Below are 24,724 nucleotides of genomic sequence, written 5' to 3'. Positions count from 1 at the left end.
TCTATGGAGCTGAACTCCCCATCAGATAGAAATCTTTGCAAGATGCTGCACACACAGATGCTGTACAGACACAAAAGATCAGTATCTGCAAAAGATCTGCTCCTGCCAAAGATCCGTTCCTGCAAATTGCATTCATAGTCTATGAGATCTGCAGATCATCATACACACATGATTTAACTGACATTCATCTGCAGATCAAGCAATCATCCCGCAGATCTGAAAATCCAACCTGGTGGATCTGATCTGCAGATGAATGTCAGTTAAATCATGTATGTATAATGATCTGCAGATCTCATAGACTATCATTGCAATTTGCAGGAATGGATTTTTGGCAGGAACAGATCTTTTGCAGCTACAGATCTTTTGAGTGTGTGCAGTATGTTTGTGTGCAGCATCTTGCAAAGATTTCTATCTGATGGGGAGTTCAGCTCCATAGAAAAGACTGTGTAGAGTATGGCTCTCATACTACATGGAAGGGGGTAAGATTGGTCTGTGATCTTTCATTTTCCAAAGACTATAGTCTGATGTGTGTATGCACCTTTAGTGCGCAGATCTATGTGACTCTTATTTTTGTCACCTAAAAAGATTGTTCATGGCGGTTTTGGGTGAAATTTTATTAACCATATCAACATGCTACTGGCCTATCTGCTTGTTCTGTCTGTCCTATGGGGAGATGTGCGGGACGCATAGTGCTGCATACTGCATCAGGAAGTACAATAGTCATTGTGCAAGCATTATCCAACTTCACAGATCAGTGCACTCAACTTAAAGAGGAACTGTAGTGAAAATAATGTAATTAATCAAATTGCTTATTTATTTTTTTTTTTTTACAATATACATTTATAAATAATTTAGTCTGTTTGCCATTGTAAAATCGTTCCGCACCGCGATTTACATTCTGACATTTATCACAGGTGGTGATATATTTAGTACTGCCAGGTGATCTCTGAGGAATGTTTGTTTACTGAGAGTTTAATGCACAGAGGGAGACACTGCTTGCTTGGGAGTTGGAAACAGCTGTTGCCACAATGCCACGAGGTTCACAGACAGCAAACAGTCAGGACCATGGCCCTGACATCACACTGTGGGAGGGGTTTAACTACAATATTAGTTATACAGATGTCCCCGATTACCTATTAGAGAAAAGGTAAACATCTCTCATGGGAAAGGCGGTATTGGCTACTGCTCGAGATGAAGTTGAATACTGGGTTAAAGTTCCTCTTTAAAGGGACACTTAAGTCAAAAAAAAAAAAAAAAAAAAGAGTTTTACTCACCTAGGGCTTCCAATAACCCCCTGCAGCTGTCCGGTGCCCTCGCCGTCTTCCTCCGATCCTCCTGGCCCCGCCGGCAGCCACTTCCTGTTTCGGTGACAGGAGCTGACAGGCTGGGGACGCGAGTGATTCTTTGCGTTCCCAGACACATTAGCACCCTCTACTCTGCTATATGGTATATGATATATGCTATAGTAGCATAGATGGCGCTATTGTGGCCAGGAACGCGAAGAATCACTCGCGTCCCCAGCCTGTCAGCTCCTGTCAACGAAACAGGAAGTGGCTGCTGGCGGGACCAGGAGATCGGAGGAAGACGGCGAGGGCACCGGACACCTGCAGGGGGCTATTGGAAGCCCCAGGTGAGTAAAACTCTTTTTTGTTTGACTTAAGTGTCCCTTTAAGTAAGACGTGATCTGTCTATCTAGGTGTCCTCTCTCTATTGTATTTGCTTTGTTTGATATTATGACACAAACAATCAAATATTTCCCTAGCAAAAGTAATGGCAATCTCCTGAACTGTGGCAGTGGTTATTTTGTTTCATGCTTCATGGTAAGAGTAGCCATAGTGGTCTAGCATTGTTGTTGCTCTAAAGTTGTATTTACAAACTGTTAAGGGTACAAATGGGCTAAAAGAGAACTGTGCACCATAGGCATGGGGCACGTATGCAGTGACCGACTCCCTTGGCTGCAATGACCGAATGTAGTGGTACAAAACAGCACCAATGCCAATCAAGCTGAAAAGGATGCAGCAGAACATGCAATATAGCAGTTTGTATTCATTATGAACAGGTTCCCTTTACCACTTCATAGAAGAGTCCAGCCATGTAAGAGGAACTGGAATAGTGTTTTCACATAACCATGTAAAGTTGCAACCACTTGACAATTAGTAATGGTTTATTATTTTTCCATAGCAAGTCAAATGGGATGCAGGAAAAGATAAAGGTGAAGGCACCATAATTAAACATCTCTTTGCGATTTTTGTACTGTATTACATTGCACTAAACTGTAGACCAAATGAGCAGTAACCAGAGCCCCTTTGTAAGCGAGCCTATTCATCCAATTCATTATAATCAGTTTCCCAAAACTGGCAGAACACACTGATCAGCCCCTCTAGGGACCTTCAAAGGTAGCATTACTCTTAAAGGGAAGGTCCAAGCAAAATAAAAAAATGAGTTTCACTTACCTGGGGCTTCTACCAGCCCCATGCAGCCATCCTGTGCCCTCATAGGTCACTCACTGCTGCTCCAGCCCCCCGCTGGCAGCTTGCCAACCTCGGAGGTCGGCGGGCTGCATTGCGTACGTTTTTACGCATTCCCACTAGTGCAGGAACATTAACACATACATTTTTACGCGTTACTGGTTCAATGCGTACATTTTTACGCATTGCACCACTAATGCGTAAAAATGTATGTGGTAATGTTCCTGCACTAGCGGGAATGCGTAAAAATGTATGCAATGCGGCCCGCCGACCTCCGAGGTCGGCAAGCTGCCAGCAGGGGACTGGAGCAGCAGTGAGTGACTACGAGGGCACAGAATGGCTGCATGGGGCTGGTAGAAGCCCCAGGTAAGTGAAACTCTTTTATTTTGCTTGGACCTTCCCTTTAAGTGGAAACCCTTACCTTCAGTCCTGGATTGATGGACAAGTGGGAGGGGTAAGAACATAAGGAACCTAATGAAAGGCTTTTATTGCTGCGTTACCAGTGGGGAGAGATTCCTTGATATGCCATAGATTTCCACTCCTCAGGGACCCCAGACATATGATGTCTAAATAACAATAATTCAATCGACAGTGGCGTAGCTCTGATGCAGGGACTGTGACCGCCCGGGGCCCTTGACTACAGGGGCCCAGCAGGGGCCTTCCTTCAATTGCTTTGTTAGCTCTTCACTGGTGCTATGCTGGTAATGATCACCAATTGATAATCATTAAACTGTACCCCTCCACCTCTGATACTGCAGATGTTCTTGCCAAGATTTGGTGCCCCACATCAACTGTTAGGTAAGTAGTGCCTGAGGGGGCCAATTGCAAAAATCACACTAAAGGTGGCTATACATCAGACAACTTGGCGGCCGATCGACCATCCGATTCGATTATTATAACTGTAAAAAATTGGTGCCGCCAACACCATGCCCGATCAACGATGCAACCAATTTTTCGGCTGAAATAGCAAGATGTAGGGCTGACATGCCTGATGGAGTGCACGGCGGTAACGGCATGCGGTAATCGGGATGAGTGCCGAGCGTGATGGAATCCCTGGCAATGTCCTCCGTAGTGTAAAATGTGCCCCGTGCAGTACACTTTACCTGTCAGTGTCCACTGCTGGCATCATGCTCCGTCCACAGACGTGGTTGCCAGAGTATACATGGGCGTCACGTTACACTCACGCCCAGGATACACCGGCAACCACGTGGGGCGCATGCATGTGGGTGGATGGAGCCAGGGGGAGACACCGTCAGGTAAAGTGCACTGCACGGGGCACATTTTACATTGGGGATACAGCGTGGGGGGGCAGATGATGAGGCGTCACAAGGCAATTCCCAAGAAATTTCATGAAAATGATCGGGAATCGGACTGCGATGTATGGGCAGGCAACAGATCTCTCTCCGATCAGATTCCATCAGAGAGAGATCTGTCTCTTGGTCAATCTGCCCATACATCGTCTGATGTATGGGCACCTTAAGGTCCACTGCTCTTTAGCTATGCCACTGTCAATCAACCAGTTGCATCAAGAATAACTGGTTGCATGATTGTTGGGAATGCACACTAATGCCTGATCACTTAATCTGTCACCCCAGTCTGTCAGTCATTACATGATTGCTGCAACAATTATTAAAACAACAATAGATAACCATCAGATCTTTTTTGTTTTATCAGTAGAATAGCTAAAAAAAATAATCAAAGACAGAAGCGATGTGCAGAGATATCATTTCAGACGCATCCACATATAACTGCCCCTTTGAAGGACACCTGAAGTGAGAGAGATATGGAGGCTGCCATATTTATTCCCTTTTAAACAAAACCAGTTTCCTGGTGTTCTGATGATCTTTCATGCAGCAGCAGTCTCTGAATCACCCTCCAGAAACAAGCATGTGGCTAATGCCGTCAGACCTCAGTCAGAAACATCTGATCTACGGGTTTGTTCTTGGGCTATGGCTAATTGTATTTGAGGCAGAAGATCAGCAGGACAGCCAGGCAATTTGCATGGTTTAAAGAAAATAAATATGGCAGCTTCCATTTCCCCTCTCACTTTAGGTGTCCTTTAACAGATAAGAACATTTTGCATTATTATCCTTTTTGCTTTGACAGCTCCTGATTCCTACCTGCACTGTGTTGCAGGAATGTGATCTTACATATTAAATGGAAATGAATTGTGCAGAAATAAGAAATGAAGCCATAGCAGGAACAGTCATATTTACCTGTTTTCAAAAAAAATGTAGCTATGTGCTTTTGCGTCTTCCCCAGAGCAGCCATTTAAAATAACAGAAGATAATAAGAAAAGAGAAGGCACCTCCATACACAAAAATATCCCTGACTGTTCTGCAGCTGAGGTCAGTCACCAGCCCTCAGATATTTACAGGACAAACTGCAGCACTTTGTTGTGACCTCCAGGGGGAGATAAAGACCTATACCACAACATCACACTGCCTTCCTGTGACAGTATATGTTCATCCCTGAGTTACGGGCAGTTAGATTCTTAACATCATACTCCTATCATGGGAGAGAATCTGTGCTATCTGAATACTCCCACACGGATAGAAAGCGCAGTTTCTGGTTTTCGAACTTTTGGACGAACCTTCTCATTGCAATTACTTTGTGAACTGTAAAAAAAAAAAGAAAAAAAGAAAAGAAAAAAGGAAACCATAAGCAATAGTAACAGACTTGAATTAATATCATTTTATAAAATAATACACAGCAAAATAAATTGGTTGTTGCTCAGTCAGGCTGATAACCAGCAAACGAGGAGCTCACAAGGCTGGGCAAATGCATAGAGCAAAACTTAAAGAGACCCGGGCACAAAACTCAAAGATAGCCAGCGGCTATCCCAAAACAAACAAGATTATTGGTGCCACATATCTCCTAGAGGGGTCCCTACTCTAATCGTGGATGTGTCAGCTTCCTACCTACACATGTGCAGAGACACTGTGGGAACAGCTGGTGGTCTCTCCCCCCAGTTTCGAGGCTCATGGCACTGCAGATGACCTCAAGCAAGTCTGTTCTCAGTTAAGAAAAGGTGGGGGGAAAGGCTGCGCATCCCTAAACACATGTTGCAATTGAATGGTTAATCGCACAGGCATACACCGCCTCTGTCAGAATGCATGCCTGGCATCCAAGACAAATGCTAACATTTATTAAACTAGGAGGAACTTTAGCTTCCAATATGGTTTGCATGCAAAGTATATTATACTAGACACTTGCGCCACGGTGAGGCAAACCTCCGGGCAAGTGACCTAACCTAAATTTAAAACCTTAGGAGCAGCTAAGCAAAAAAAATGTGTAACTTACATTTTGTTGAACAGCGAGGAGAATGCCAGCGCATACCACTAAGGCTGCATCTGAAATGACCACCAGCTCAGTGTGCAGCACCTAAATAGATTTTTTTGCACACTTTGCATTCAATTCAGATGCAAATCATATGCAAATCTGCTACTAATCATGCAAACAGGAAACTCAGGATGAGGGGCTGGGAGCAGCTAACCTGATAGTTATATAGTTACAAAGTTAAGAAAATGTGGGGCGGAAAGGCTGCATGCAAACCATATTGGAAGCTAAAGTTCCTCCTAGTTTAATAAATGTTAGCACTTGTCTTGGATGAAGGGCATGCATTTTTCAGTCTGACAGAGGTGGTATATGCCTGTGCGATTAACCATTCAATTGCAACATGTGTTTAGGGATGCGCAGCCTTTCCCCCCACCTTTTCTTAACTTTGTAACTATATAACTATCAGGTTAGCTGCTCCCAGCCCCTCCTCCTGAGTTTCCTGTTTGCATGATAAGTAGTAGCAGATTTGCATATGATTTGCATCTGAATTGAATGCGAAGTGTGCAGAAAATCTATTTAGGTGCTGCACACTGAGCTAATGGTCATTTCAGATGCAGCCTTAGTGGTATGTGCTGGCGTTCTCCTCGCTGTTCAGCAAAATGTAAGTTACACATTTTTTTGCTTAGCTGCTCCCAAGGTTTTAAATTTAGGTTAGGTCACTTGCCAGGAGGTTTGCCTCACCGTGGCGCAAGTGTCTAGTACATTATACTTTGCATGCAAACCAAATTGGAAGCTAAAGTTCCTCCTAGTTTAATAAATGTTAGCACTTGTCTTGGATGCACGGCATGCATTTTTCAGTCTGACAGAGGCGGTGTATGCCTGTGCGATTAACCATTCAATTTCAACAGGTGTTTAGGGATGTGCAGCCTCCCCCCCCCCCACCTTTTCCTAACTTTGTAACCATATAACTATCAGGTTAGCTGCTCCCAGCCCCTTCTCCTGAGTTTCCTGTTTGCATGATAAGTAGTAGCAGATTTGCATATGATTTGCATCTGAATTGAATGCGAAGTGTGCAGAGTCTATATAGGTGCTGCACACTGAGCTGGTGGTCATTTCAGATGCAGCCTTAAGCTGGCCACTAACGGTCCAATTTCTAGCGAAAAATCGTTCGAGCGATCAGAAATTTTAAATCGGACGAAAAATTATTCACTACACCATCAACTAACCAATCATTGCTCCCTATCTATCTATCACGACCACCAAGAAAATCCAAATTTTCGTTCGACGAAAATTCATTCGGGCGACATTTTTTTCACTCATTCATAATCGATTGTGTCCACCAATGGAGATTATTTACAACCAATCCGATCAGAATTTCTGATCGCTCGAACGATTTTTCGCTAGAAATTGGACCGTTAGTGGCCAGCTTAAGTGGTATGCGCTGGCGTTCTTCTCGCTGCTCAACAAAGTCTGTTCTCAGGCTTTTTATCCTGTATCAGAAATGTGTCCAATCATGGATATACTCAATGTGCTCTATTCACAAAACTTCTCATAAATGATTTATTTATCACCAAATTGATAAAAATAACCTTTCAGCACATTTACAAGCAAAATAATAACTCAAAGTAAGTTGTTCCTGTTTAACTTAATTTCAACATTACGTTTCTTACCTTAATTACAGTAAAACCTTGGATTGAGAAAACTTGGTTTAAGAGAACTTTGCTGAACAAGCAAACATTTTTGTGAAACTTTGAATAGATATACAAGAAACGTCTACAGTATACATGCGTCACATCATCACAACTGAGCAGATAGCTCTTCTCCCTTTGGCGCTGCAGGACTGCAGGAAGTAAAGTCACATTTCCATGAACTCCTCAAAAGTAATTGTAAGTGGATAAGTTCCTTGTTAAAGCCACACACAAAAAAAGGTTGGGGCGAGCCAACAGATGGCAATGATTTTGTTAGTTATAGTGAAAGTCTTGTTTGCATATTTATTTTACACTATTTTACTATAACTGTTTTAGGATTGTGGAACAAATCAACTGGGTTTCCATTGATTCTTATGGGGAAATTCGCTTTGACAGAGTGCTTTGGATTACAAGCATGTTTCCGGAATTATGCTTGCAAACCAAGGTTCCACTGTATACTATATTTCTGCTCTGTGGGATCTTAAAATTGTAACTTAGATAAGGTGAAAACAGAGGAAAACAGGTGAAAAAGCTTTGTGAATCATGCCCATTGTATGTGTAGGATGCTGATGCATTCACTGTTAGCGTAGGGACCCCACTAGCAGATTGACCTTGACGCAGACAGAGGGGCTACATGCCTGCTGGATATGTGGCACCGATAATCTCGTTCTTTTTGGGATGCTGAGTTAGCCGCTGTGAGTTTTGAGCACAGGTCTATTATAAAATAACAAATCAAAATCAAAATGATTAAATGCAAGTTTATAACCAATGCTGGTTTGGATCAGAAACTTTATATGTATCTGCTGCAAACGTTTCAGGCCATCTCACCGAGTACAATATGCAAAAATGGGTTTTGTTTTTTCTTTTCACAGTACTTTTTCACCTACTTTTTGGTACTTTTTCTATTGTAGAGTGCTGAAAAGTGTATTTAAACAAAAGATGAAAAATTATCTTTTAGAAGAAAACTTGAAATGAATAGGGCCCTGGTGAGATATATATATATATATATGCAAATAGTCAGGGTTGATTGGGCCACGTCACGTCAGCTTCTCCTTTTTCAAAATTGTACTGTTACCGGCATCTTGGGGCTAAATAAAGTTTGTGCACAAGGAGTAGTATGTAGAGTTTCTTAATCAAGGCTAATGCTGATTCCATCTTGCCTGGCACAGCAGCTATATACCATAGCTCCCAACTGTCCCTCTTTTGGAGAGACAGTCCCTCTTTGGGAGCCCTGTCCCTCTGTTCTCCTCATTTGTCCCTCTTTCAGGACTTTGTCCCTCTTACTATGTAAATATATATTTATTTCTCTACTAAAAAATGTGTTTGATTGACTCTAAACTTTAATCACATCCTTTAAATTGATACATTACTAATTTTAATATGAAGGAAAATGATCCAGCATAGAAAGGACCAGTGTTTAAATTATAAAACAACATTTTTCTTATGAAATCTTTATGGTATGCGTGACTAGGGGTGTGATGGGGGTGTGATCAGGGGTGTAGCAGGGGCATGGCTTAAGTGTCCTACTTTCTCCTCAAAAAGTTGGGAGGTATGTATATACTATAGTACAGTCATGCAAGGCCAACATCCTTCCTAGGAGCTTGTCTGACATGCCAGAGCTCTGACTGCAGTTTCTCTGCTGCTTCCAGCTGATCAGAGCTCCCTATAGTTTAACCCTAGGTGGTAAGCCCATGTGCACAGGCTGCCTAGTTGTAGTGGATGGGAGTTCTAACCAACTGGACACAAATAGGGTGGCATAGTCAGAATGCCAGCATGTAAGACAGGCACCTGGGAGGGGGAGGAGGCCATAGGACCATGGAAAAGAGATGTACTGTCAGGAAACAGCAAATCATCACAAGCCTTGGTGAGAGAAGCCATTTTCCATAGTGCAGTAATGTCGCCCCCCCCCCCCCCTTACAGGTGCCTGACCACCCCTCCATTTCTGATTGGTTGTAGCTCCAGTGCACTAATTCTAGGTAGCATGTGCACATGAATGCCACCTAGCTCCTCAGCAGTAGAACCTGGCCAGTCAGACAGATACCTGGGGAGAGGAGGTAGCAACAAATCACTACATTATGCCCTTAAAGGGAACCTGAAGAGAGAGGAATATGGAGACAGCCATATTTATTTATTTTTAGTCAACACTAGTTGCCTGGCTGCCCTGCTGATCCTCTGCCCCTAAAACCTCATCTACACGCGTAGATGAGGCGGCGATGTGGTTTATCAATTGAGCGGCTCGATTGTTAAGATCAGACAGATCGGATCTTGCTACCGCTGATTCCCTGCTCATTCCCCGAGAGGGGACAATGGCAGGGAATCGAGCGGAAGATAAGCGGCTCGGGGACGAGTGGGTAACGAATCCGGCGCATGCGCGGGCGAGCGGGGACGCGGAAGAGGCGATCCGGCGGCTAATCGAGCTGCCGGATCAGAGCCTCATCTACCCGTGTAGATGAGGCTTAATACTTTTAGCCATAGACCATGAACAAACATTCAGCATATCAGGCGTTTCTGACATTATTGTGAGATCTGACAAAATTAGCGGCATGCTTGTTTTTGGTGTTATTTAGATACTTCTGCAGTCAAATAGATCACCATAGCTGTCAGGCAACTGGTAATGTTTAAAAGGAAATAAATATTGGCAGCCTCCATATACAGTACTTCTCACTTTAGGTTGCCTTTAAGCATTTAGTTCCCGTTTAGCATTTGGTTTAATGTATCTATAAAAAATGACACCCTTTCATGATGTCTGCATACAACTGAAAACTGAAAATGTACACTAATAAGACAGAAAATGTACTATATAAAGAATATTATTGTGAACTATCTTGTGAACTATCTAAAGACAATAGCTAGTTTCCTGGCCGTCTTACAAGTCATCAGCCTTCAAGCAATCAGCTTGTCTCACTGACTCAGAATACAAATATAGGCCAAGTGTGAATGTATTGCCTGCAAGCTTGCTCCAGGTCATTGCCTCAATGTACTAAAACCAAAAGTTCAGAATGACACCAGAAAAGCAGAGTTAAGCCAAGCCCCTACTCCTGAATGATACGCCTGTTATGCTGTAGTCCCTGGATGCAAATGTCAATTAAAGCACCCATAACCATCAATGTGAACCTGAACAGAGTAAAATTATTTAAAATAAATACATGATGTATGTGCAAATGAATATTACATACTTACCTCGCCATCAATTCCTCTCAGAAGCTTACTATTTTCTCCTTGCAACGAATGAATGAAAGCCTTAGGGCCCTTTTTCATTTTATCAGTTGCTGTCAGTTATAACTGACAGTGCAAATGATGTGCATGTTAATGTACCATGTTTCCCTATGGCTAGGGATAATACTGGTTAAGGTAATGATGACCTGGAAGTTGTTACAAGGTCATCAGCATTTTTAAAATGGAGGATGGAGAATTCCAACAATCACAGTGGAGAAATAGCACACAGAGAGGAGGAAGAGATTGATGAGCAGACTATGATGGAGGTAAGTATGACGTGTGTATTCTTATTTTCATTTTTGATTTTTGAGTTTAGGTTTGCCTTAAAGTACGGTACACCTGAACGTGTAAAAATGACCCGTCAGAAAGAGAGCAGAGTGGTATTACTTACCTTCTCAGGATTTCCCTTGCCATAATTTCAGGCACGCCAGGTCTCCTGTTTCGCTGTAATTATACTTCCTAATTACGGCACATGCACAGCAATGACGCTGACCCCGTAAGTACTTCCGGGTCAATGGCAATTCTGGCATCACACTGCGCGTTTTGTATAAGCAGGGACTGGCTGTAATGTGCCTGAGCACCACAAGATGCACCCACATTTACAGCTCGTACACTAGTAGAGTAGCAGAATTTACATGGACGAGATGACAACCAGGAAATGATAGAGACGGCGCTGGGGAGAAACTGCCACTTCCTCTCCGCATCGACTTTCTATTCAAGTCAAAAATGTCGACGTGGCAGAGCAGGGACCCTAGGGGGCCAACCATGGTGAGGTTTGTGCTGTGACATTAGTCACAGCATCTGCAACAAAAAAACCCATATCATTAAAACCCTGCTCGTGGTTCAGGTTTACTTGAACTCAGAGGGAAATGGAAACGGACATATTGATTTCCTTTTAAACAATGCAGATATACTGGCTGTCCTGCTGATTCTCTGCCTCTAATACTTTTAACCTTAGACTCTGAACATGCATGCATGCATATCAGGTGTTTCTGACTGAACTGATCAGGTGTGTGGTTCAGACACTACTACAGCCAAAAAGATTAGCAGGATTGCCAGGCAACTGGTATTATTTAAAAGGAAAAAAAATGGCAGCCACCATATCGCTCTTAGTTCCGGTGTACTGTAAGTTTAACCAGAGATGAAGGATAAAATACGTTTTATACATACCTGCTTCCTCTAGCCCCATTGACGCTGATCAGTTCCTCACTGTCCTCCTCCGCCACCTCGTTCCTCCGCAATCTGCCTGTTCATATTGGGAGTCAGGGCTCAATGTGCGCGCACGTTCCATTGTGAGAGAATTCTGTGCCTGCCCAGTACTACTACGGTACCCAGGCGCAGAACGCTCCCAGGATCGCACGCGGCGTACTGCGCCTGCCCCAACCAGCCGAATTACTGGGCCAGATTGCAGAGTAATGAGGTGATATACAACCTTGCTGTCTGGATATTTTACAGCCAAGCTCCAGGGGAGAATCCACGGCACAGAAACAAAGTGCTTCTTATTTACAGATTTTTAAATAGGCCTGATGAAAACTATACCTCAGAAAATGTTATCAGTTAGCCTTTACATGCCTTGTTGGGGAAGCCCCAGCAGAGGATTCACAAAGGAGATTTACAAAGAGCTGTACAGAATGAATCCTTGCACATGTGAGTAGCTGGGCAAATTAGGCCTATCATTTACAAAATTATTGTACAGTAATGGCTGCAGGAAATTAATAAAGGTGACATAAATCATCCGCACTGTGATCCTTGTACATCATGTAATTGAGGCTTCAGGCAAGGGAAAGTAATAGGTGTGCCAACAACTGTTTGCTCTAGCTTGTTTTCCACCACACCCAGTAATGTCAATGGTGCAAATCGCAAGAGCAGCCCACAGGCTGTAACACAGCGGTGTCATTACCAACACTAAACCACAGAGAGGGGAAAAGTGGGGCATTCTGACATTTCTCTTATTAACCTGGATCTGTTGCTCTTTTTTTTTTTTGTTATCCGTTTGGCACTCTAAAATGTCAAAAAGGGTGTGTAAATAGTGCTCTGCAGGGGCATAATTACACTAGTTACCCCTCCCCCCCCTACTCTTCTGTCCAGCAGGGGGGAGGAGCCTAGACTATTTTCCTTTAACCACCAGGGCCCCCTGCCTTCTTGTTCCCCACTCAGACCTACAGATCAGTGCAGCGGCGGTAACAGAGTTCATCTTACCTATTCCTCTGTCAGGTCTCTCTGGCGTCCCCACTGCAGCCACAAGATGTCACTGTATCTGCCTTCTTTTCTGTCTGAATTTCTCTGCATGTAAAGTGAGGTGCATCAGACCCGAGAGAAAGGCAGTGAGCACATAGTGACACCTAGTGGCTGCAGTGGGAGCACCGGAGACCTGATGGCGGTATAGGTAAGCCAAGCTCCATCACCGCCACAGTGCTATTCTGTAGGTCTGAATGGGGAGCACTGAAGGGGGGGCCTGGTGAAGGAGGAGGAAGGAAGAAGTCTGGCCTCTCCCCCCAACCATTGCAGGGGCTGCTCCCTCATGATTCACATCCTGGGTATTAATAGATGGAGCTGCTTAAGCATCAACTTTATATGACGAATACACTCAAATTGATAATTGAATTAACAATTTATGTACTCGGAGATATTACTCTTAGGCTGGCCGCACACGTGTCAATGTTTAACGATATTTTTCGATCATTTGTCCGTATCTGCTAGACATTGAGGCCGCACATGATTCCCAATCAATTAATTTTAGGTGATTGATTGCTGGATTGGCGGGTTGGGAGTGCGACATTCGATTTCGGCTGACTAACATAGCAGCAGAGCTTACGTTCCCATGTCTTCTCTCCACCGGCGGGGCTTCTCCCTTTCCCTTCACTAATGGGGAGCTTTGTGTTACCTGACTAAACACTAGAGGCCTGTAGTGGTCACATAATGTACGTGCCACTGTGCCCCTAGTGTTTGGCCTCTAGTGTTTAGTCATGTGATTTGAGGAGGTTGGGACTGGGAAACCTGGGGACTTGGCAGGCAGTGCACACAAATTTTCAATCTGTGTCATGCTGAAATCTACTGAAAATCTGAGTACAGTGTGTGGAGGGATACGATCAGATAGATCCCTCTCTGATCAGCCAGTGATCTGAGAGTGATTAATCTTTTGGCCACATTAACCAGTGTATGGCCAGCTTTATATAAAAGCAGGGCTGTGGAGTCGGTACAAAAATTCTCCGACAAACTCCTCAGTTTCGGATTCCACTGACTCCTCCAATTTGCATATAACAATCTCGTTGATTGAAAGTATGTAACATCAGCATTTCATCACTGCCAAAGCTTAGGAATTTTAAAGTTATATTAAGAAGTTATCTGCTTTTGGGAACAAAAAGCTCCTGTCAAGGAAGCTGACACTCTACCCTGTCAGCCATCCCAGCCTGTCATTGCCAATGTGAATGCCCCAGCAAGTTATCTGTATAAAATTTACTTGTGCCCCATATCATCCAGGTTCCAGCATGTAGCCCTGCCACCAGGCGCGGACTGCCCAGGGGGACGATTTCCCCCCCGGGCCGCCCTGTTCCTAAGTAATTAGGGCTGTGCGGGACAGGTGCAGACCACACCGCAGTGACAGAGAGCCTGTGTGCGCAGCTGCAGCCTCGCGATTAGTGTCGTACTGTGGCCGCTCACTTCAAAGCTGCCCCCCCCTGCTGGCCGGCCCCCGTCACGGACTTACTGTTTGTTTTCGGGCTAGCTCAATCCTGGCTGTCAGCATCAGGAATAGTGCAGATGCATCCGGCTGGCTCTAGCTGTGGTATGCTGCTGTGACCATGATCTCCATCCCCCTGACTAGCAGCCTTCCGATTGGTGCAGTAACCAGGCACCAGAACGGGTTTAAAAGTTGCACACAGCCACGCTTCTTCCTGGTGGCAGAGCTGTATGATGGGCTGAGCGTGCTCCAGAGCTGTGAGGCTGTCTGTGGCTGTGAAGCTGTTCTGCTCTCTCCTGTTACTCTCTGATCTTCTGCACAGCTTTAGTCTGGAGTCTCATAGGCTGCAAACGTTACTACCATATAGCCCAGCCTCACAACTCTCCTATCTTGTCCTCTTATCAAGAATTCTTGTGCTATTCAGCATCAGGCAGAGACCACTGTCACCCAACCCTGCAAGGCTAACATTTCAAAAAGGAATGTTTATTGAGAGAGTAGTTTTGTGTCATGTAGAGTAGCTGAGAGGCCCTGGCTGGTATCCCTATAGAAGTACATGCTCCTTCGTGAGAGTGCACAGGCTTTATAACAAATCAACAACTAACACTGGTGAGCTACCAGTTTGTTACATTAATCACCATTTTGTTAAAGAATACTCAGTACTTTAAATGTTAAGCAAGGTTTGTTAACTGTGTAGGCTTTTGGGTGCAGGCATGCAGCCAGGGCCGGATTTAGGACAAGGCCACCTAGGCCATGGCCAAGGGCACCACAGGAGCAAGGGCACCAAAGCAACAGGCTGAACTTATGCATTTGCAAACTTGCAAATGCTGCAATGCAGGGAGATCAGGCGAGCGCCTGACCGTGGCACTCTGCTGCTAGCCACCTGTGCAGCAGTCGCCTTGCTCTCTCTACACGCTTGCATTGTGGCCAGCGGCTATGGATTTGGGCAGCATTGGAGACACAGGGGAAAAGGAAGCTTCTGCACTGGAGATGAGCAGAGAAATGAGTGACACTGATGGCTGCTGCGGTGTGAAAGCAAGCTGGCTACCTATACTGAAAGGGGAGAAGTGGGAAAAGGAGTGATGAAGGGATACTATACTAGAGGGAAGGGGGGAGGGGTCATCTGGCTACCTATACTGGAGAGAATAGGGGAGGGGTCATCTCACTACCTATACTGGAGGGGGGAGGCTGGTGACAGTGGCCTTGGGTGGTAAAGAGTACAAATCCGGGCCCTGCGTGCAGCGTGTATCTACTTACCTATGGGGGCTGCTTAGTAATTCCCCCCCATATGGAAGCCTCCATCTTATGGGTCTCTGTGCCGCAGGTTGAAATTTCCACAGTGACATGCTGTGTCCCTGGCAGCCACAATGCATGCTGGGAATTGTAGTTGATATGGTTACAGCTCCCGGCTTGAATTGCACCTCCTAGGCATGCATTATGGCTGCCAGGGACATCATTGTGGTTCTCTGGCAAAGTGATAGAGAAAATAGAGGCCTCCATATAGACTGGGGGGTGGCTACTGAGCTCCTGCTCACCCCCAAAAGCCCACACAATTAAATGATACCTTAATTTAAAAATAATGCTCTGTGTGTGGGGAGGTGCGCCTTTGACCTGGATATACTGTGCTGCACAGTCGCAGTATGTCCTATTGGGCTTCCTGTGACAGCGCCGGTGGAGCACATGCCGGGCATGTCTTCATGCTGACGAGTGCCATCACAGGAAGCCCAATAGGACATACTGCGCATGTGCAGCACAGTATGTCCAGGTCAAAGGGTGCCCACCCTTTGAGACACAGTGGGTGAACTGTTGAAGACGCCAGGCCACAAGAGATGCGGCAAACCTATGCACGCACGCACGCACGCACGCACGCACGCACACACGCACACACACACACACACACACACACACACACACACACACACACACACGGCATCATTTTTAAAGGAGGGCTAAGGTACCCTTTAATGAACCTCCTTTAGGAAAAGTTTAGTTTAAAAAGTTTTTTTTAAATTGGTACATAGTTCCATTGGGAGCACTAGACACCAGGGAACTGTATAGGGGAGGGGGCACGCCACTTGTTAAATTGTGGAATCGTTAAAGGTATAGGGCAGGTTTTAGTGTCCCTTTTTTCTGGCTCCAAAATTTGGGGGGGGGGGGGTGTAAGACAAGACAACAAGCTGTGACCTGGCTGAGAGATGCGAGGAAGTGGAAAGCAGGACCCTTGCTGGCTGGCTGCCTACCTACACTGCACATAAGGAGTTGGAGACCACATTGAGCCTGAGGGCAGCTGAACTGAGGAGGCTGGAGGAACATTCACTGAGAGCCGGACAGGACATGCATTTTTCTCGACTCCAAGTACCAAAACAAATTGCTCCGACTACACAGCCCTGTATAAAAGTCAAATGTCTGAGAAGAGTATTAGAATATGAAATGATTTCTTACCCATTTGTCTTGCTTTCTGCGAGTTTTCTTTGATTTTCCTTGGCTATGCAGTCATTTTCTGAACTGAAGTCTATTCGGTCATCCAGCAAAAGGTTCTACCAAAAGTACAACCATATTCATATTCCGCTTTAATCAATGCCACAAAACATTAATTACCACTACTTAAATTTCTCACCTAATAATGATCTGTACCGCATAACAGCTGATAACCATCTCTACCCTCCATGAAACTGTCATTGCCACCACCAATACGCTCAGCTAAATCTCCTTAACCTATATCTTGCATACCTACAATACTGTTGCCACCAATTTTTCAACTAATATCACTGGTGTGAAAGTAAGAGGCTTGCCAACTCTGGATTATCTTGTGGTGGCTGTGGGATTTAGCTCAGGGGTCTAGTCCTGGGAAAAGAAGTGAGTGGACTCACTTGGAAAACCCTTGCGCCGCGCCAAAAAATGGGCATGGTCAAGCATAACGTGGGCGTGGTCATGGGTGGGGCCAAATATACATGACCTTAGCAGTGATGTAAAATGTCTGCCGAGGAAGTTTGAGCTCTGCCGTAGTGTATCCCCCAAAAATAGATGTAATCTGACAGCATTTCACCAAAAAGACCTCCAAAGTTCCTCCAAAATACAGATAATATGGAAGTGGTTCCCCCAAAATAGACAATGTGGCAGCAGCAGTTCCCCCAACATACACAATTTGGAAGCAGTTCCCCAAAATACGCGAAACCTGGCAGCGGACCACCCAAAATACACGTAACACCCGAAAGACATATAATCTGGCAGTAGTGGTCCCCCAAACATACACAATCTGGCAGCAGTTCCCCAAAATACACGTAATCTGGCAGCAGCCGTTTCCCTAACATACACATAATCTGGCAGCTGTTCCCCAAAATACATAACAGTGGTTCCACAAAAATGCAGATAATCTGACAGCAGTTCCCCCAAAATAGGTACCCCCAGCACAGGTAGCCAGGTCTATAGGTGTCCCCAGTATAAGTAGCCATGAGTATAGTAGTCCCCAGTATAAGTAGCCATGAGTATAGTAGTCCCCAGTATATGTAGCCAGAGGTATAGTTGCCTAGTATGTGTAGCCAGGGGTATATGTCCCCAGTATATGTGCCCAGTATATGTAGCCAGTGGGATATGTGCCCAGTATATATAGGCAGAGGGATATGTGCCCAGTATATGTAGCCAGTGGGATATGTCCCCAGTATATGTAGGCAGGGGTATATGTGCCCAGTATATGTAGGCGGGGGTATATGTGCCCAGTATATGTAGCCAGTGGGATATGTGCCCAGTATATGTAGCCAGTGGGATATGTGCCCAGTATATATAGGCAGAGGGATATGTGCCCAGTATATGTAGCCAGTGGGATATGTGCCCAGTATATATAGGCAGAGGGATATGTGCCCAGTATATGTAGCCAGTGGGATATGTCCCCAGTATATGTAGGCAGAGGGATATGTGCCCAGTATATGTAGGCAGAGGGATATGTGCCCAGGTAGCCAGGTGTGCCCCCAGCAGGAGGGGAGCAGCGCAGAGAAGGAGAGCTATGGGGACAGCGGGGAAGGGCGGACGTCTCCCCCCCCCCCCTCACCTTCGTGCTCCCCTTCCTGCCTCTCCCCTTCAGTGTTTTCAAATGTCGGGCCGGCGGCTAAAGTGGGCGGAGACTTACCGCGCTCCAGCCGCAAGGGACGCTCCGCTCTGTGCGGCTAGTCTGGTCTTCTAGCCGCACACAGAGCGCCGCGTCCCTTGCGGCTGGAAGAAGGCGGTAAGTCTCCGCCCACTTTAGCCGACGGCCCGACATTTGAAAACACCGGAGGGGAGAGGCAGGAAGGGGAGCACGAAGGTGAGGGAGGGGGGGGGGAGGGAGACGTCCGCCCTTCCCCGCTGTCCCCATAGCTCTCCTTCTCTGCGCTGCTCCCCTCCACACAAGCCAGGGTGGACGGCGTCCACTCTCTGAAAAAAGCAGGTGGACGCTGTCCACCCGCCTCCACACAGGACTCGACCCCCGATTTAGCTGAAGAGGTTGGGACACCCAGGATACCTGCACGATTCACAAGGGGCACATGGATCTATATTGATTGACCTGTCTGCATCCAGCTGCATCATTCCATCATTGCTGACTACACATCCCTAACTAGAACAGCTATTCACAATCCATATTCCTTGATCAGCACATATGTCAAACTCTAGCCCACAGTGCCATCAAATTAGGCCCACAAGTGGTTTCCCCACTTTGCATTATGTTTGGCCCACTCTAGACCACCAGGGAAGCTATATTGGGACTGAAGCCCTAGTTCATCAGGGAAGCCATATGGTGGAGGGAGGGAAAAAGCACTAGACACCCGGGAACTGTAGGGGGAAGGGGGTCATTAGACACCAGAGAACTGTATATAGGGCGTGGGGCACTAGACACCAGGGAGCTGTATAGAGTAGAGAAGGGGGTGAGGGGCACTGGACACCAGGGAACTTAATAAGGGAGGGAGGTGGCCACTAGACATTGAGGTTGGCCTTTTTTGACATAATGACAATGTGGAAAAAGTTGAGATTTTGGCAAAGCACATGTACATACTGTATATTGTATATTTACAGCCTTTTCCATGAAGCTCAAAATTGTGCTCAGGTGCATCCTGTTTCCCCCGATCATCCTTGAGATGTTTTTGAAGCTTAGTTGGAGTCCATCTGTGGTACATTCAGTTGATTGGACGCGATTTGGAAAGGCACACACCTGTCTATATACAAGGCCCCACCGTTGACAGTTCATGTCAGAGCACAAACCAGCATGAAGTCAAGTTGTCTGTAGACCTCCGAGACATTATTGTCACAAGGCACAAATCTGGGAAAGGTTACAGACAATTTTCTGCTGCTTTGATGGTCTCAATGAGCCTCCATCATCCGTAAGTGGAAAATGTTCAAAACCCCCAGGACTCTTCCTAGAGCTGGTCAGCCATCTAAACTGAGTAATCAGGGAGAAGGGCCTTAGTTAGGGAGGTAACCAAGAACCAGATGGCTACCCTGTCAGAGCTCCAAAGGTTCTCTGTGGAAAGGGGTGAACCTTCCAGAAGGAATATCATCTCTGCAGCAAGCCACCAATTAGGCCCGTATGGTAGATTGGCCATACGGAAGCCACTCCTTAATAAAAGGCACATGGCAACCAGCCTGGAGTTTGCCAAAAGGCACCTGAAGGACTCTCAGACCATGAAAAACAAAATTCTCTGATCTGATGAGACAAAGATTAAACTATTTCGTGTGATTGCCAGGCATCACGTTTGGAGGAAACCAGGCACCGCTCATCACCAGACCAATACCATCCTTACAGTTAAGCATGGTGGTGGTAACATGTTGTAGGAATATTTTTTTCAGCTGCAAGGACTAGGAGACTAGTCAGGATAAAGGGAAAGAAGACTGCAGCAATGTACAGAATCATCCTGGATAAAAAAAAAAAACCTGCTCCAGAGCGCTCTTGAACTCAGAGTGGAATGATGGTACATCTTCCAGCAGGATAATGACCCTAAGCACACAGCTAAGATATCAAAGGAGATACTTAAGGACACCTCTGTAAATGTCTTTGAGTGGCCCAGACTTGAATCCGATTAATCATCTCTGGAGAGATCTTGAAATGGCTGTGCACCAACACTTCCCATCCAACCTGATGGAGCTTGATAAGTGCTGCAAATAGGAATGGAATGGATGAAACTGGCCTAGAATAGGTGTGCCAAGCTTGTGGCATCAAATTCAAAAAGACTGGAGGCTGTAATTGCTGTCAACGGTGCATCGACAAAGCATGAGCAAAGGCTGTGAATACTTATGTACATGTGATTTCCCAGGTTTTTTTTTTATTTTGAAAAAAATTTGCCAAAACTTCAAGTACATTTTTTTCACGTTGTCATTATTTGGTATTGTGTGTAGAATTTTGAGGGAAAAAATGAATTTAATCGATTCTGGAATAAGGCTGTAACATAACAAAATATGGAAGAAGTTATGTGCTGTGAATACTTTCCGGATGCACTGTACTTACCTTTGTAGATCCTCCAGAGGCTTTCCATGTTCTCCTCGAGACCACTGCGCAGCCCTGGACCAGAGGCTTCCACTTCTTGGGCAAGTATAAGTATTTCATTTTTATCCCCTCATGTAACCATCACCATTCTAGCCACAAGTAAAGAAGCTTTTCACAAGTCCAGTTTGAGTTCCAGTTTACCATAAGGATTACTCACCTTTACCCCAATAATATCACCATCCTTTAGATGATAAGGTGCCCCCTGCAGGCTTTCTATTTTCTTTTTCTTTTTCTTCTTCTTGGAAACTTGCTGAGTCTTAATTCAAAATAGAGGACAAGCAAACATAAACCAAGATGTGGTGCTTAGAAGAACGCAGATAGAAAGTGAAGACCAGAGGTGCAGTGTTTGTAAAAGAGAAACAGATCTCTGTGTATAAATACATAATGCTGAATAACACCACAATTCTAGTGGCATTTTCTGAAAACTGAAAACGTGAAAAGAATGGAAAAAAAACATTTAAAACTTTGCTACATACACAACATGCATGCATTTGTTATATTAAAATGCTCACATGCTTATGCTGCGGTGCACTTGGCAGAACTTAAAATGAGGCCCTTATTAGTTATGCAATATAAGGAACCCCCTTTTTAAGATAAAGGCATGTCACCACCAGTATGTATGGTTTAAAAAAGGTTTATTTTGCAAGATGCTGTACTCACACTGTAAGTGCCCAGCACAATTTACTAAAGTTTGGAAAAACTGCCTGGAATCCCAAAGTGGTAGCATCAAACTCCTCACCTATGACTTGGTCATGCTTCCATCACATGATCTGCAGTGGACTAGGTCGGCACATGCGGGTGTGTGTCTTTGTGTATGGGTGAGTATGTGTATGTGTGTGCGTGCGTGCATGCATGTGCGTTTGTGTGTACTTAATTACAGGTCAATCTGATAATATTAGCTTTTCACTAAGTCTAATGTTTTAGAGCAAAAATGTAATTTTTTTGAATTTCATACCACTTTAATGCTGCTAAAAACACAGCTACTGGCATTCTACAGTCACATGACAAGCGACCCAGGGAGAGCAGAGACTAACCTGACAGATACAGATTAAATTACACTGAAATAATACCTTGACTGGCAAATAAAAGCAAACAGGCGTTTCTTTCTGGAGGATCCTCATATGAAGTATACTCGCACTTAAATACCCCAAAACATACTGACAAGTGGAGCCTCACCCAACTGGATATTGGAAGCCACTCATGTTTTTCAGGGAAGTACTTCGCAATCTCCACTTTATCTGCCGGCAGTGAGTAGTGATTGGCAATTCTCTGGCGCAAGGCAGAAGCTGTACATCCATGAGAGACGTCCCAGGCAATGTCCACCGGGGGGAAGTAACGTCGTTCTCCTGGCACAGAGAGTTGGACCCTCAGGAGCAGATCTTGGTGGCTAAAAGGACATGACAAAAATACATTATTAATGGATGAATTTTCTTTTGTTCGTTTCTTTGGTGAAATTAGGCAGCATGTCATGCACACATACTGTATATCCACTTTCTACATGTCTACTAAAGGGTATGCAAATACAAGGCTTACCTCAAAATCTCCTCTGCCTGCAGAGGCTCTGCACACAGTGTGGTCCTGATACCCAGCTTGTAGTCACTAAACAGAACAGATACATACATTTCATTTAATTTCTTATAAAATGTAAAATATTTATAAAAATGTTAAATTTTTTATTTTTTAAAGTCAATGGGAATCTGTTAAAAATTAAGTCAGAACAATAAAATAACATTGTTAAAAAAAAAAAAAAAAAATTAAGCCAAATGCTTACCTAAGAAGAGGGAAAGCTCTGGGTCCTATAGAACCTTCCCGTTCCTCTCTCAGTCCTCTGGTTGTAGTGCTGCTAGCTCCTCCGTTTGAATCCCCCACTGGAGACGGCTTCGGAAGTCTTCAGGAGCCGAGTGCTCCCGAAGACGGGCGGCTCTGAACTGCGCCTGCATGAGTGCATCTTCGGGAGCAGCGCCCTCCCTCCTGCTGACATCACCAGCAAATACTGCTACCGGGGCAGCCAGCACTGGAACGAGGGACCCGTGAGAGGAGCAGGAAAGCTCTATAGGACCCAGAGCCTTCCCTCTTCGTAGGTAAGTATCTGGCTTTTTTTTTCAGGTTCCCATTGACTTTAATTTATAAGTTGCCAGGGCACTGCATCTCACCAGTGAGGAGGAATGCACTTAGCGTGGATCAGCATGACAGATACAAGAGAAGCTTTTATGGGTCACATGTGGGCAGGGTAAAAATCCCTAAAACGGTTGAAATAAAATTGAAATTGGTATCTCATATCTGACAGATCTTGCCATTTAACAGCACTTGTTTCTGTTATACTACCATATCTAATGCTCAACTGTAGAGCAGGCAGGTACAATCTATACCCAACAGCACCACCTAGCGCTCCCTCCATTTATCCCATATTCTATGGAACTTGGAGGCCGCATTCCTGTAAAAAAATGTTTGATGGGAGGGCATTATGTATGCATTTAATCCATTCAGCTCTGGTAGGGTAGTTTGGACTTAGCCATTTCAATGCAATATACTACCTGGCGGTGAATAGTGTCTCAGACATACTCTTTCTTGTGTCCACCTGGATACTCTCATCCTAGAACACATCAGATGTAATGTATTTCAGCTTGACTGGTAAGCAATCCATTACTGAAATGCCCATATTCACCTTATACATTCCCTCGCTTTGCTGTCTTAGCACAATGGGATTTATAAGATAATAAAGAAGCAAAACTATCGAAATGCAGAGATACTGAAACAATACTTTAAAGCAGAAATGTGGGCAATGGAAAAAAAGTAGCCTGAAAGGAGAAGACATTCTCCTTGCCATACTCCTGCTGGTCCTGGGTCCTCCTCTCTTTTTCCTGTAGGAACTTTCTCAGTCAGTGCCGTATCATTAATATAACAGTCTCCACACACATCTTTAAATGTGGCCACAAAGTCCTACAACTTCTGGTAATCAGAACTATGGGAATGTAGTCTGCTACCCTCTTACCTTTCCCATACTTTTGTGACTAGAAGTCACAGGGCCCGGAAGGTGCAGAGGACACTTGCTGAAAACATCACAGGGACCATAGTGCAGGGGAAATAAGAGGACATCTGGGGACCATCAGGAGCTTACCTAGGCAGAGGACGCACTGGTGTAACTAGAGGGGAGCAGCACTTGCTGGTGCCCTCTAGATCACAGGTGGGCCCAGAGCAGTGGGAGGCCCCAACTACTAACCGTCCCTTTTTCGATACATGGAGTATACTTCAGATCAGGTGTTTTTGTGGCTACACTTGTTATGGGTGTGACGATCCTAATGGCCACACTTGTTTTATGACCCTTTGTGGCAGGGAAGAGGGTTTGAATATTTAGGAGGCCCCATAGACTTTTAGCTGCGGGGCCCCCCCACTAATTGTAGTTATGCCACTGCAAAGAAGTAACTGCTTTTCTCCCTACAGGTACATTTTTCAATCAGATAATTATGACCAATTTTAATAGCTCACTGTACAGCGTAGGAATATTAAGTGTTAAATCATCTGTCTTTCTAATCACTCAAAACATATATACAGATAAAAACATCACTAAGGATGGCTTTATATACCTTATCTTCATGTGGTCGTCACGTAACACTTTTGCCAAACGTTTATTTTCTAAAGTCCAGATTCTGAGAAAGTCAGGGGAAGGAATCCCAATAGCATCAAAAAGCGGTAATGTCAGGACCTGTAGAGACGTAACAAGAGAGCAACAAAGTCAATGAAGCCCAGAACAGAACTACCACAAGCATTTCATCTACAGTACAGAAAATAAGGAGCCCATGTAAGCGTGAGACCCTAAACAGGAATGCCTCCTCACACGGAAGAGGGCTGAAGAGGCTTATGTCTTGCTACCTGCAAAGGACTTTTTTGC

The 24,724-nt window shown here is 44.8% G+C and overlaps 1 protein-coding gene across 4 annotated transcripts in view; it reads right to left on the bottom strand.

The window, feature by feature from the left end:
* Positions 1-2,839: 2,839 nt before the first annotated feature.
* USP40 (ubiquitin specific peptidase 40) overlaps positions 2,840-24,724 on the bottom strand; it is an 83,048-nt gene continuing 61,163 nt past the window's right edge. For all 4 annotated transcript variants that reach the window (XM_068245296.1, XM_068245295.1, XM_068245297.1 and 1 more), the window contains 6 exons: positions 24,420-24,538; positions 22,369-22,434; positions 22,012-22,222; positions 20,993-21,091; positions 16,770-16,864; positions 2,840-5,086 (listed from right to left, as the gene is read on the bottom strand). In XM_068245296.1, coding sequence (XP_068101397.1) covers positions 4,999-5,086; positions 16,770-16,864; positions 20,993-21,091; positions 22,012-22,222; positions 22,369-22,434; positions 24,420-24,538 — 678 coding nt within the window. In that variant the 3' untranslated portion in view covers positions 2,840-4,998. The remainder of the gene's footprint in view (positions 5,087-16,769; positions 16,865-20,992; positions 21,092-22,011; positions 22,223-22,368; positions 22,435-24,419; positions 24,539-24,724) is intronic.

This window comes from Hyperolius riggenbachi, chromosome 7 (assembly GCF_040937935.1).
Source record: "Hyperolius riggenbachi isolate aHypRig1 chromosome 7, aHypRig1.pri, whole genome shotgun sequence".
In the NCBI taxonomy this organism is placed as follows: domain Eukaryota; kingdom Metazoa; phylum Chordata; class Amphibia; order Anura; family Hyperoliidae; genus Hyperolius; species Hyperolius riggenbachi.
The sequence above is the reverse complement of the archived record's forward strand: the minus strand, read 5'-3'. Positions and strand labels throughout refer to the sequence as shown.